General features: G+C 38.6%; 1 protein-coding gene across 1 annotated transcript in view; it reads right to left on the bottom strand.

Moving 5' to 3' along the window:
• The window catches only part of cfap74 (cilia and flagella associated protein 74), a 74,576-nt gene that overhangs the window by 38,304 nt on the left and 21,155 nt on the right, over positions 1 to 15,117 (bottom strand). The window contains exons 15-21 of the mRNA XM_084720047.1: positions 11,596 to 11,662; positions 10,400 to 10,489; positions 9,800 to 9,985; positions 9,523 to 9,646; positions 7,072 to 7,190; positions 5,253 to 5,375; positions 4,970 to 5,091 (exon numbers count right to left, since the gene is read on the bottom strand). Of these exons, the coding sequence (XP_084576173.1) occupies positions 4,970 to 5,091; positions 5,253 to 5,375; positions 7,072 to 7,190; positions 9,523 to 9,646; positions 9,800 to 9,985; positions 10,400 to 10,489; positions 11,596 to 11,662 (831 nt within the window). The remainder of the gene's footprint in view (positions 1 to 4,969; positions 5,092 to 5,252; positions 5,376 to 7,071; positions 7,191 to 9,522; positions 9,647 to 9,799; positions 9,986 to 10,399; positions 10,490 to 11,595; positions 11,663 to 15,117) is intronic.

The raw sequence follows: 15,117 nt of genomic DNA, 5'->3' as shown, positions 1-15,117 counted from the left end.
ATGGAAGAAAGAATAATTGGTTTCACAATAAATCATGATAAAATTCCTGACAATCAGTAATACCGTTTAAAATTTTGAAATTCCAATTTTTTGTAATGACCATCTTTGATTATTAAAATGCAGCATCAACCAAACATAGCAACAGTCTCATAGACACAGGCACAACAGCAACATGAGTTTGTTTTGCATCACAGATCGTTGAGAGGTAAAATAATTTCAGTGTGTGTATCAGTACTTTTAAAATGTTTTTTAGCACAGTTTAACAATTCACGAAAATACTGACAACCATGATAATTTTGGCTACTATAATTGTGATATAAAATTTTCATATTGTTTTATCTCTATTATAGACCAAACAACTAATTTATTAAAGGGGTAATTCACAGAAAGATGGAAATTGAGTCATTATCCACTTGTCCTCATGCTGATTGAAAGTTGGATTTAGTTGTCACTGTCTTCACTGTAGATCCTTAGCTTGGAGCCACATTCACCGGAACATGTGGGCAGTCTGAACTGGGCGTATGTATTGTGACAGTGTGCCAATGGCACGTTGGAACTTTAGGAGACTCAGATTATGCCAGACAAGCAGTATGGAGTCATTTTATGTTTGTTTGCAGTTGTTTTTTACATTTGGAAACTAGTCACCATTCACTTACACTGTTTGGGAGATTCTGTAATGCTGTTTTTCTGTGACTCCAGCAGTGTTTTGTGGACTAACAAAATAAACCAAACCCTGAATGGGCATGAGGGTGAGCAGATAATGCATGAATTTTTTGGGTGAACTTTTCCTTTAAGCTAGAAAATCACTGGTAGGCTAATTGATAATGAAAATAATCATTAGATGCAGCTCTAAAGAAGAATCAACTGTAACATCAACAGCACAGTCACATTCCTCAGGCCAAACAACACAGGACAAAGAGGAGGTACAGTAGGCATTTAGAGATACAGTAAACAGAGAGGAATCAAGGACAGAAGGCTTTGTGAAGCAGAAAAAGACAAGTTGGTTGTGTTTTTTACGGCCTCAGTTTGGGCAGGAATGCTCAACTCCCCAGCAGGTGCCAGTGGAGGAGGGTTTGAAATATAAAAAAACCCAAAACACATACACTGTTCCCAAAAAGAAAAACTCTGCCAACTGTCTGCAGAATATTTCAATCATTGGCTCACGGGCAAAAGTCAAAAACTGCACGTTTTAAAGCCTCTTAAAAATTCTTTCAATTAGTAGGAGTAATATTCAAATCACTGGCTCAGAGACAAGAGAGAGATATTCAATTATGCTTTGTACAGTTCTCTTTAAAAAAAATCTGTCACAAACTAAGGAGGACTTGTGGGATATCTACTCATCTACTCAAAGGAAAAAGTGACAAATTGTATGATGAAAGCAGGAGCTCTCTTATTGTTTCCCCAAAAAGCCTGCCAAGCTATTTTGTGTTCAAATTACCGTCTTGGAGGCAGAGTGACATATTGCATGGTTTGCTGGTGCAAGCATTAACATTTTCTTTTTTTACCGCCGTTCACACTGATGCTGTCATCGTCATGTTGTCACATGTGCTGGTGTGCCGGCGCACCAGATGGCAGTTGTCACAAATCCCCCACCCCCACACATGCACTCCCTCCCCCACATGATGTGACACAATGACTGTCTAGGTGGTGGACCACACGCCTGTGAATGTTACTGCCCTCGGTGTATTCTTAACCTTGTGTGTGCATCATAATGTATCACATCCATAATCATAAAGGATTTACTTTTGTTCCATGCTATTGTATGGACCAAAGAGGATTGTGGGGGATCTGAGCTTTCTGCTTCATCTCTTACATCATCCTTTGTTAAGGAACATTTATCAGCTAATACATCTCTATTTTATTATGTCTGCATGCGCCTGGCTCTGAGTATAGTTAGGTTGAGAGTTTTATGTCAGGCCAGCTAAAAATGAAGCTGGCCCTGTCAGTTTTAAGGGATTTCCATGAGCCGTTTTTCTGTGAAAATGCCTGTTTTGGCAAAGACTGAGTGTGTGAGGGAGTTCTAGTATTGCATTCAGTAGATAAGCCAGCATGCTACATCAGCAGTCCAATCCACTTTTTCAAACTCTCTCCAAGGTTGTTTCTGAGCATGACAACAAATAGAATGGAAATATGACATGCACCCCTCACTTGGGCTGAGGGGTTTTATACAGCCTCTTAAAGATTAATGACCATCTCAATAAATACTGATTTTTGATTGGTTGTTGAGGCTTGTGTTGTTTCATATGAGTGTGGGTTGAATGTCTGGCAAAAGTCTGTGACTGAAACACTACATCTTCACTTCTGAAAAGTGCTGACAGTGTGTGTCTGTGGGGCTTCACTATCTTCTTCTGCATGACTTGACTGTCCTAAGCGCCTTTCACAATGACTCTATAATAGGCCGTTAAATATGCACTCTGTAGTAATGGCATACTGCATACCAAACTATAAGTTTGGTTCATAACGTGTGTTACACAGACTGAGATTGTGTTGAATATGTAGACGTGGCCTATTCTGACCTGTTTCTTGGCCTCTAGAGTTTTCAATATTCCACAGCTTAAAGCTGTGGTAGGCAACATTTTTTTGGCATCACTGAGGAATAATTCCATAATAACCTTTCAGCATATTGTAAATCAAGTGGTCTGAGAGAGAACTAGGTTTGGATTTGTGACTGCTGTTCTCCATTGACAATACAATTTATTTTTTTGGCATATGCAGTCCTAGACATTGTCACAGTGCACATTTTTGTGATAAGATGCTTCCACAAATAATACAGCAGCTATCTTGCCTTTTCAAACAGTCATTTCCCTCATATTGCGTTGACAAACCCTTTGAAAGCAGTGATTGTCATAATGTAACGGTTGTTACTGGCAAATAAACAGATCTTTCCTATTTAGCTGAATTTGCTGTTGTACAGTTTTGGTGCCATATGGTAGGTCTCATATGGAAACTTGGCTCTAGCATTTGTATTCCCCAACAGCATACAATATATGGAATACGTATGCATCAATTGCCTATATACAAAGGTTGAATTTTACCTGGAGACTGACTACCTCAGAGTGGTCTGAATCTGTCATGTCAGTTGTTCTTACAGACTCTGTGCACCTGTTACGGCAGACAATGAGGTCTCATTTACATAAATTGCCCCCTGGACAATAAAACTAGTCCTACACAAATGAACTGTTAAGGAATACTTTGCTGTTTTTCCTTTGGGAAAGAATGTACTCTACATTTGTGTGTACCTGTCCTGGGTGTGGACCATCAGCTCAAATTATACATGAAAAAAACAGCTGACTCCAAGTTTTCCCAAAATTCTGTTCTATATAGTGACTTTTCTCTTGCTTCTTCTCTCTAGTTTCCAAATAATTTCCTAGAAAATAGTATAGCTGTCTCCTTAGAGGTACTCATATGTATAGTTATATTTTAAATCAAACTGTGCACATCTAACATGCCACTACTACACCATTCTCTGTCTCCTTCTTACAAACTCTAATAAATTAGGTGGCACTCACCAAGAGTCCCAATTACAATTTCTTTATAATTAGTACCAAATTACAAACTCTTGTCCAAAAAACATCCTATAGTAATAAAATTAACTTTTAGGAAGTTATTAGGAAACTAGGGGACCCATTAAATGAAGGGGTCTCAGGTTCTGTGTGAATTGTCCGTTAACATTACCGATGACACTAATATGCTATTAAATGACATCTCACATCCTTTAATTTGATGTGGTGCTTGTTCAAATAAGGTAGTTGGACATGACATGTGGAAATGGTTCACTCTAAATGTAAACCAACTGGACATCAGCACGGGATAGGAAACTAGTCTTATTCAATTATAGGTGCAGAGGGACTGTTCAAATATCTCTGGTGTATTACCCTATTGAGTTACTGCTGGTGTTTATTCTGACAAAGAAAATTAGCTAACAAGGCAAGCAGATCATTGTTCGCTTGCTTGTGTTTTTTTTTCTTTTGCATTCTAATTTACTTCAAAGTTTTAAGAAAATCAAGTACACAATCACCAGTGCAGCATTTCAGGTTTGTAATTATTGTTAGAAGAGACTTAAATTGGTTATACACTCAGTGTGTTGTTGTGTGGATTCACTTTGGTCCCTTTGGTCCCTCTCTTGTGTATTACATTCAATTGTAAGTAGAACAGGACAAATAAATACATTTTTAAGTATCACAGTGCAGATGCTGTAGAACATTTCTGTAAGAATATGTTTACATATGTTTAGTCCTGGGAACTACTTATTACTAAAAGGAACTTTCAGCCTATTGTTGTCTGTGTTTCCACCACAGTCAACAAAGATTAGGCAAATAAGTCCACTGACATGAAAAAGCTGTTCAATATACAACAATGATGCCATATGAAGCACTGGACAGACATCATTATTTGTACATCATTTACTAGGGATGTCATGATTCTCCAAATCCACAATTCAATTTGACTCATTACAATTTGATTTTCAATTTAAACATCTTTTTCAGCATTGACAACTATCACAGAAAAGTGCGTCATGCTATTAGGAGTAGTTAAGTTACTTTACTCAACCGTACTGTATGTGGCTGGATAAGCGTAATGGTTACTGAAATGCCATGTATTGTGTTTGCTGTCACAGAAGAAAAATAAAAAAGCCCCTGTTTATGCAAAGTTACTGCTGCATCCTTCTGCATTCTTCACACTAGAGTTGTTTGAAACGTGAATAAAAAGCTGCGAGTACTCGACCAATCAGAAATGTTCAGTGCTACGAGTCCCATCCATCCAAAGTTCCTGTTCATTTGGAACATATTATTCCTGATCAGCAACTTTTTGGGGTGTAATATAACATCCTTGGAACTTAGACCTGGTCACTACAGTGGAGACACACTGAGTTCCTTCAAAGGTTCCTAGTCCCTGGGAAAATTCCTGCGATGGAAACGGAGCTATACATACAGTATATGACAAAATGTCACCCATATTTTGGACTCACCTGCTTTGAACCATGATGTTGTCCTGATAGAGGTGGTCAAACATGCAGATCTTCAGGTCAATGGTGGGCTGAACCACCCACACAGGGATGCTGACTGCCACAGCCCTTACCTGGATGGGTATCTGTTGGCACCAACAAGCTTTTAATCACAACATAAACATACATAGCACATACATAAATGAATACTGCTGTGAACAAAACCAACTAATATCTATGGCTCTGTGTTACCCATATCTTGTTTTCTACCTGTGACATTCACAAGATGATAAATTTGCTGTCTTACTGGTTTGCTGGTTAAGTCTGAGAATCTGATGTAGAAGTCAAGTTTGGCCTCTCCTGGAATGGTTGGAGTGAATACAACCTCCAGTTTGATGCTTTCAAAAGGTCCAATCTCCCCGTCTCTAACCTGAAAGAGGGAACATCAAACAGGACAAGCAAACATTTAATTTTTAAAAAATATAAAATAACCGGTTAACTTTAGTAATGCACATCAGGCGATTCCACTAGATGCAAAATCAGACTATGACCTCTACACTGAGCTTCATGAGTTTAACCTTTTTACTCCATTACACAAAACCATTTCCATCCATGTCGGAGAGGCTGAAATCTCTCAGATGTGAAACTTCAAATGGCATGCAATCAAAGTAGAGTGAAAAGCTGTGTGGATTGTCTGCTCCGCTACAAAGCACCAAGGTGGTGAGAGCAATAATAAAAAACAAAAGAGAAGAGTAAGCCATTCATGCAGCAACCGACTCAATATTGTGGGACCATGATAGCTTGATGGATAATCTGCTATTTAAGACACCAGCCTTCAACCACACAATGTGAAAGTATCAGTCAAAATGACAATGATCGAGCCGCAGGCATGCAGGCGCATGCAATACACACAGCCATAACAAGCGCAGAGGGAGAGGCAATGCACCATTAGCCCCCCACCAGAGAGACGTAATGAACCCTGAACAACTCCAGAACTTCACATGGGCCACAAGGCACACACAGGACCAGTGCTAAAAACAAGATGGAGAGCAAAATAGTCATCTCTAGACACGTAATATTCTGTCTCTTTAGAGCAGGTGTCTCTCTGCTAGTCCAGTTTCACAGGGTGATATTGATATTTTTGGGTCAGATCTATAAAAAGCAATTCATTGTGCCAATACCCTCAAATGGTACAGCTAGCAGCAGGGGTGAGGATTTTTGTCTTAAATGATTTCACTGATCCCTTACATACTTACAGTGCTGTCTTCAGGTCAAAGTTTGCCACTCACCAACACTTATTCCATATGTATTTCAGCAAGACCAAGGGTCTGCAGCCATGCTAGCAGCTGTGTGAGGCTGTACTTTGGCACAGTGGTGTTTTGAGTTGAATGCTAACATCAATACTATACTCACAATGACAATACTAACATGCCAATGTTAAGACCATGGAAGAAGCTTGGCTTCAGGATTTTCCGCTAGAAATTCTTTTCTGGTAGACATCTTTCTCTCAGAAAGAGTCCACATCAGGAAAAGGCTGATACATTGATGAACATGTTAACTGCTAGGGTTTGACTTCAATGGGAAACTTATTGTTGACTAATTATTTTTAGACTCAGTTGACTGCGTTCCATTTATCTCACACGTCAGAAGTCAGAGCTGTGAATGATGTCAAGTACAACAAAATGGAAAAAAAAGATGAATACCTCCATGAAAAGCTTTGTTGTGCTTGATTGCATAGCATTTTGCATTTGCAAACACCATAGCAACATATTCTCAAATAGAAGTTTCACACCACTCTGTATACGACTGATTTAATGACGCACAAAAGATAGAAGTGCTAATAAACAGTATATTACTACAGCTTTCACTACTGTTGATGAGCAAAGCAGCCATCTTGGATTTTGTTGTCATCACTGTTTTGTTTGCATACTACTATTTCCTCACAAACTGGAGCTGAGACAGAGGAGAATGTCCATCGTTTTGCAGGAATCTGGTCATAAACCAAAGAACTGTACAATCATAATTTTGACCTGTTGAAGATGGTAGATGAAAAGTCATGAAATCAACAATGTAATTAAGTTACTATAAGACAGAACAGAGTATTTGCAATTAGTTCTAATACTTACATTTCCTAGACTTAAGTCATCAGAGTCTGGGTGGCTTGGGTCCATCTGGACATCCACATCGGTGGACAGACAAGCATCAGGAATAGCTTTTGGACCTGTGGCTGAAGCCTCTGAAGCCGCTAGAGACACACACACACACACACACACACACACACATACAAACACAAAACAAAGCCTGATCTGAGGTCATTTTTACTGTTGAGTAGTTGAATGGTCAATCTGTCTTGACAAGCTGCCAACCCACCCAATACAACACAAAGAAAACTGTGAACCTGGTAGATGAAAGAATACTATTATGAGCCAAAATCTGGCCTCATGGTGGCACTAAGGGAGAGCTCATGAGGGTCACTAAAATCAGTAGCTTTCTTCTTACTGGCAGTATGAATGTGCACTTCAAATGGTGTGTAAATATACCCAGGGGGAGAGTTGTTTTCACAGCCAGTTCAACACTGAAACACATAGATATAAACACAGCAACAAGCAATACACAGAGTCCCCATGAATGCCTTCATACATCCAAGCACACAACATAGTCAGCGAGGCAGTCGAAGGTTGCAGCTGAAATGCAGAGGGTACAAAACTCCTGCTGATGTGAGCTCTCCTCCATTTCAAGGTCCTGTTCCTCTGTCCAGATGGCAGTAATATGAAGTGTTGATTTAGGGCGTGATCAGTGTTGTTTGCTATTGTGAGTGCTGGGCTTGTAACGGCTCTGTCGATCATGTCTGTTGGTTTGGGAGTGGGTGTGGGAGTAAATTATTTTAGTTGCAATATGTGGAATGCCGGTAAGTTTGATTTTGTTAGAGACAGTTAACTTGGTAAAGAACAGTGTAACAGGATGGGTTGAATAATGCTTTTCTAAAGCAGCAACAGGAGGTTGGGGGGCAACAGACAGTGATCTGAGTTAATGAATAACATGGAGTCTTTACTAGGATCGTTTATGGATATAAGTTATGTGGTGATTAAAACTGCGTTTATGTCCACAGTGGGTCCAAGATATTTAAAGTTGTTGACCTGTTCTTCTGACTTGCCATGGATGGAGGGGCATTCAGTTTAGTGTGGGGTAGATACAGTAGATTCAGACAGTTCGTACAAGGTGAAGCCTCACTGCTTCCTCTTTGGCACCATATTTGATGCCAATCTGCAATCTGACCATCAATCTAAGAGACCTTGCTGACATAAAAAAAAACTGATATGGGGACAAAATATCAAGTACTGCCAGCAGCCTAAAAAAATTGGCCAAGATCTGACAGCCTTTCCCAACAATAGTGAATAAAAAAGAAAGAGACACAGTCTTTTCCAAAGCAAGCAGAGCAGAAGCAAGAGACTGAACAGCTTATCAAAACATCAGTGGAGGAAAGTGCTGAGTGCAGCGATGAACACTTCAGATCTGAGAGAACATTAAAGAGAAGATGCCTCCTTGTCCCCAGCTGAGAGAGCAAGGTGAACCCTACGCTTTTCTCTGTGTGTGTGTGTGTTCTTTCATTTTTGTTCTTACTAGGACCAAACGTCCTAACAGGAATAGAAGGATGAGAAAACTGAGGAGATTGTGTCAGCCCTCACTTGCTGTATTTCAGAGGCTGTTTTTGGGGCATGCTATCTCCAGGATTGTGTTCAAATACAAATACAATACAAATCTGCACTGGTTTACATGTTCAGTAGGTAACATAATGCTGATCAGATTTTTATCAACATGACAGCAAAAAGTTAACACCCATTGTATCTATGGATGTATTTCTTTTTTTCCTACAATAGGTCTTTTCATTTTTTGTAACTAAATCATAATTTTATGTCTATTTTGGGAACTCGAAGCACTTTGTTAAGATGAGGAAAAGATAGTGGTCTGTGCATCTGTGAGGCTGTACTTGCAGTCCAGCAGGTAGCAGTACAGCAGTGCTTTTGAGCAAAATGCTAACGTCAGCATACTAACATGGTCAAAATGACAATGTGAATTTGCTGATATAAAGCAGATATCACTGGTACACATTCATATCCAATAGTTGTTGAGACATTTCACTAAAACTGTAAATGTCAACCTTATGATGGTGCTAGAGGAAAAGGGGAACACTGATGTACTTAGCATTCATTGTCTGGGAAAATTGGATGTCTATACAAAACTGAAATTTTGCTCTGGGCTCCAATAACAGTTCTAACTACCTAGCTAATGTACATCAATCCTTAGCTAGCTAGTTAGCTAGTGTTTTGTTGCTCTGTAGCACTTCTTGTAATCTACAAGAATCTACATCAGTCATTAGCTAGCTAGTTACATTTTCATTTCATCAGGTGTAATAATAATACCCAGTGGGAGAAAAAGAGCACTACTGCTCAGGTTCAGATGAGCTGGGTCTTAAAGGTGCAAGTTCAGGTTCATGTTTCAGTTTTAGATTCATGCGGATAATAATAAATAATAAAGAATAATTATTGGGGCGGTGTATGTATGTATAATAGCTTTACCATGTTGCTCTTGCTGCAGCACCTCAGAGAACTCCTGATCCTCTTGCTTTGGTTGGAGTTTTCCGGTGTCTATTGATGCAGAGCTCATCTGGTTGTCAGATGTTGTGTTATGACTACTTATCTCCTGTCAACCAACAACACACACACATTAGTTTCATTTTATACATGATATGACTTCTTTAGACCTAATATGAATTGACTACACATTCTAGTCATCATGTATGCTGTAAATTCTGTGCTGTGATAAATTCATCTTTATCCAGATTGGCAGTCTGACCTGACATGTGTTGGCAGAGACCAGGGATGGCATCTGGACGTGGCTAGTTTCTGGACTGAGACATGTGGAGGTGTCCAGGCTGAAGAGGGTGGCCAGTGCACCCTTGTTGGTCAAGGTGACAGTCCGTGAAATAGTCTGGCCCACCACATGCAAACCGAAGTCGATGAACTGGCTGTCAACCTCCAGCTAGAGACAGGATACATTCATAGTAATTAGCATCAGCAGTGAAGAGCTGCCAGCTTGACTACATAGTTTTACATACATTAATATTCACATGAATTGATTAAATAAGATACAGAGGATAATAAGACTGTTACAATAAGATAGACAGCCAGTCAATGTAGTTCTTCTGTGGTGTGACTGATTATATCATAACTACTGTTCTTATTATTACAACATTATTACAACATTATTAGTGACCTAAAACTACAACTTAAGTCCATGTTGAATATACTCACATGTTACAAAACAATATGTGTATAGCAAGAAAAAAAAAACTGCCCTTTCAAGACAGACATAGTGATTTGAGAAGAGGCATGAAATTACAATGGTGGTCTTTTGGAATGGACAGTCTAGGTCGGCCACAGCACATCAACTCACGTCACATTTCTTTATGGTGCATCTGACAGGCACTGAGAAGGGACCCACTGCTGATGCAAACTGGACAACTCCTTCCAGGTCCTCATTGATCTGCAGGGATCAAATAATGGGACAATGTGTTGCTTCATAACAGCCTTGGCTACCGGGCACTGAACTCAGAATAAAGGCTTGACGTTGGATCAAACTGCAGAAATTTGATTCCAAAATAAAACAGTGGAACTAGAGCTGGCAAATAGAGAAAATAAGTGAATATAATAAGGAATATCTCAGGCCTCTGTGTCTGTGCTCATAATGGCAATACACATATAATTAGCTTATGTGAATGTGAACACCCTAAAATTAAAACTAACAACCAGCACCTTAACCTTGTAGACATTATTTAAATTTAAATCCAATGTGCTCCAGCAGCAGTTCTCAACCCTTTTTAGTCATGACCCAAAAAGACTGTGTGTCTGTCCAGTCAGAACTAACACTCTGACTCCCACAAACATAATCAGAATATCTGTTTTAAGGCAAATGATATCACTGGCACAGCAATGTAATGTAAAAAAACATTCCCTGCCCCTCATTTCCCATCATGCCTGCTGGACTGAGTAGTTTGTTAAGTTTGGTATTCTATGTTACAAAATGCAAATGTTACTTTTTGTCAGCATTTGTGTCTGGTCAGTCCGTTATGTTGAAAATTGTTATTTTTGTGCTGATTTATAGTTTTAAGTATTAATGAGTAGGTGGCTGTTAAATTTCTTGAGGCCAGCTGTATTTTGCATTTTATTTTCATGTGCTTGTTTCCTGGCTCTCATTCCATGCCACTTGCCACAATCTGTTATTTTATCTTCCACAGCCATCTGGGGACCCTCAGAATTTATCGCAGGTCCCCACTGGGGGTTGAGAACCACTGTGTAGGATACAGAGCCAACACAACAAAAAAACATGTGCCACTGACTGCACTGTTTTAATTTTTTAAAGGAATCAGTTAAAGGTGCATTGCAAAGCTATATGGACTGTGAATAAATGGTGACAGCTGCACAGACATGGGTTCATGAACTGCTGGAGAAAGTCTGCAAGGTTCAGTTGTATATGTTTTGCCTGGTAAACATTGCAGACTCAAAAGGAGGGAAAACCAGTAAAACTTTAACATGTACTTTAAACTGTAACATGTACTGTAGATGCCTAAAAGGAGGTGTGCTTTTACTAACCATGGGTTGAAATACAGCCTGCATGTCACAGGACATCCCAGTAGATAAAGAACCAGGAGGCTCAAAGCTGAAACACAATGAAGATAACATGTTTTTATAAAGTCTAGACAGAACAGAGCAGAATGCTGTTCTTGTGGTTTAAAGCTGGTTATCAAGGTTAAGAGATTTCTTAAGGGTATAGACTTTAGGGATGTACCAATATATTGAATACTGCCATAACACAATAAAAAAATATCTTGATACAGTACACAACTGTGACAATATCTATAAATTATAATATTTATATAATACATAATATGTTTTTAATAAACTATTTTTATATTAAAGACAGACAGAAGAAGCACTTGAAGTTCAAAGGAAAAACTTTATGTTAACAAAAAAATTATTATTCAATAAATTACATTTTTTGAAGTTGTAATTTTTCTTTGATTTTTATGTCACAATATATATTTTGTTGTGAACTATTTCTGGTGGTGTTATTGTACATTTTTTTTTTGTTATCGGTACATTCCCAATAGATATATTTCTGATGAGCAACATAATGTCAAGTAGTGTTTGTTGTGTCGGTAGATCAAGTAAGAGTCTTTGCATGGCCTCACACATATGTTTACAGCAAAAACATAAGGAAGAATCAAAGGAAACATTTTGGTTTTCAGCAGTGGGAAATACATGATGTATTCAACAAAAGATCAGATGAAATGCTCAAGTATGATGAATCTCCTGAGAGTGGAGGAGATAAGCAGAAAGCAGAGCCAAGGTCAAAAGTCAACTTGGTGCTCAGTTTGCACAGAGCAAAAAGCAAAGAAAAGAAAGAGTTACTGTTCCATATGAAAACACTGCAGTGTGGAACAAAATGGTCAGGAATTATTTCACAGTCAAATCTTATTATATCGTTCTGTAAAGCATGGCAGAAAACAAAAGTATATTTCCAGAAAAGAAAAGAAACATGAGGACCGCAAGCTGTTTCAAAACAACATGTGTATCTCACAGCACGTTTCTACCAACCCTAATGCTGCCCTCAGGAGCTTGACAACTTGCCGCCCTCCCAGAGACACAAGAAGAGAGCCGATCAATATGAATACAGCAGGCAGCCAGCCAGAGACAAAGGGAGGATTCTCAAAATTCAATAGAAAAACAAAAAGTTAGAATAATACAACTATGAGCATAATTAGGAAGCAGCTACAGTAACAGAATATGATGGATATCAAGCAAGCTTGTCATTAGGTCTTGGTAATGGACCTGTTACAAAGTTAGAAAAATGTGCAGATTATGAAATCTCTTTTGTTCTAAGTTGTTTTGGCCTGAAGTTGGAAAGCTGAGTGTTTTTCATGTTTTTTTATGTCAACTTTTCAAACTTTGTGAAGAAAGAGAATGAACAATTATACACCATCAAGGATATTCAGATAAAAAAAAATATAAAAGACAGCACGCAGCGTACAGTAATTGAAGTCAAACTGAAATTCGCATGACTTTTTTCTAAGAATCATAAGAAATTTAAGTTGTGTTATTTTTTCTGTAACAACAGCAACGCCTCCATTAGTGTTCTCAAATTTTTGGCTCCAACTGCCAACAGACCTTTTTCACAGCAGCCATTTTGACATGAAAAAGTAGGTAAACACGGGTGTTACCAGTTAAACTAATTAATGTTCTTCTGTTTCATTCTGGTCAAACAGAGTCAGGGCGCTGCTATTGTGCATGTTGGCTCACTGAAAAGACTCCGCTACACTTATCATTATGACTGATAACACCTGTGTCTAGTTTAATAACAATATGGCTGCCGTGAAAGGCGTCTATGTCATTACTGTAATTTGGTTGGTCCAATATGTGTGTAAACAGGCACAAAATATTCAATTAACATCAGTTACATAGCAGTTCCAAGGCTGCCTGAGTCAGGTTAGATTTTCATTGACCACAGTGGTTTTTTTAAAGCTTCTACAAGGAAGTTTAATATTTTGTTAATTTTGGAGGCCCCTATGGACAAAAGCTGCCATGTTTATGATGTAATAACCACAAAATATTACATCAAAAATTATCTGAAGAAAAATCTCCTCCTGCTTGGTAGGTATAAAGGACTATACAAAAATAGCTGATCTTCTCACAGCTGGCCTTGTTAACTTATATAGGTCATACAGAGGCATCAGTAATAAACTGTTTCATAAGCAGTTAAAAACTCCTTGTAGTAGCTTTAAAAATGAAGAAAACAACTCCCATGATACCACGTTTCTTACGACATCATCAACCTGCATCTTTTGTTATTTTAATGTGAGAGAGACTCAATGCAGCAGAACTTATATATATTGTGTGTTAAATGCATTATGAATAGCAGGCATTCAATCAAACTGGTTTCTGTTTCTAACTTACTCCCTCTTCTTGTCACTATCACCTTTCCAAACTTGCACCTGCTGCAGTGCCTGCAGGTTTTTTCATCTGTATAACATGGTTTTCAGTGGTCCGCTTGTGATCACTGGCCCATTTTCACTGGCCCGTTTGCTATTCTAGCCTTATTGGCTACAAAAATGCAGGTTTGGATAATAATTCAAATTATATGCCTACTCAGTAATGAATTATGATTTCAGAAGTAGTGAGGTAGATGCATACTTAAGTAAGAGAAAAATTACTGAGGTACAAGCACCCAAAAAATTACTTTATTACAGTAACATGGGTAGTTGTAATTGGAAGTCACCTTCCATGGAACACCATGGAAGTTGACAGTGTATCTCCTAGCAACGCTGGCTCTCAAATGTTAATTAAACACTGGCATGGGAAAAGCCCCCCATGGAGGCTTGCAGCCTGGTGTTGTTTATACAAATATGTCCAAAAATCTCTTTTGAAAAATAGAAAATGATGCATATTAGCTGCAGTATGATATTAGTTCAGAAGAGATGACTTGTTGTTGTCTACACAAAGAATCTTCTGTTCTGAAACATAGTTTCAGTAGCTTTGACAAACAAAAAAACTACAACATAATTAGCAATCTGTGTATGTTATCACCAACACCAGTGGGAAATGGACCATTATGTTTGGTTTGAGCCAGTTGGTTGAAGTTTTTGGTCCAGCTGTCAGGTGAATAACTTGGAGCAGACCGGCTGGAACTGCCATCCAGCTCACCACTGTGAACTGGAAGTGTATGAAAGGACTCCACCTGGTTGGGTAAATCTGGTGGTAATTATAAATGTCACATTGCACTTTCATCAGTTTCTCTTTTTTTAGGCTAATTTTCTTCCTTATTGGTACCATCCTTCTTTCCTAGCTTCAAAACAGGTGGTATGAAACGACACGTGAAGAAAAAAATAGAACAGTTCACCAGGGATTTAATGCTGAGTGAGGCACTGTTTGACAAAGCCTGCTGGAGCCCTATATAAAGTGCTGCAAACGAGGCCATACTGTACAGTATATCTCTTACAGAAGACTGGAGCAATAAAGCTGATTCTGTGGCTGTACAGTATTACTTACTATGCCGTGTGTTGTATTATACATTCTGGCCGCTCCCCATTGGCTTCTCTTACAGTAAATCAATAAGCA

Source organism: Lutjanus erythropterus, chromosome 6 (assembly GCF_056507025.1).
Source record: "Lutjanus erythropterus isolate fLutEry1 chromosome 6, fLutEry1.hap2, whole genome shotgun sequence".
Taxonomy (NCBI): Eukaryota; Metazoa; Chordata; class Actinopteri; order Lutjaniformes; family Lutjanidae; genus Lutjanus; species Lutjanus erythropterus.
Note: the sequence above shows the minus strand (reverse complement) of the source record. Positions and strands in the feature narration are given on the sequence as shown.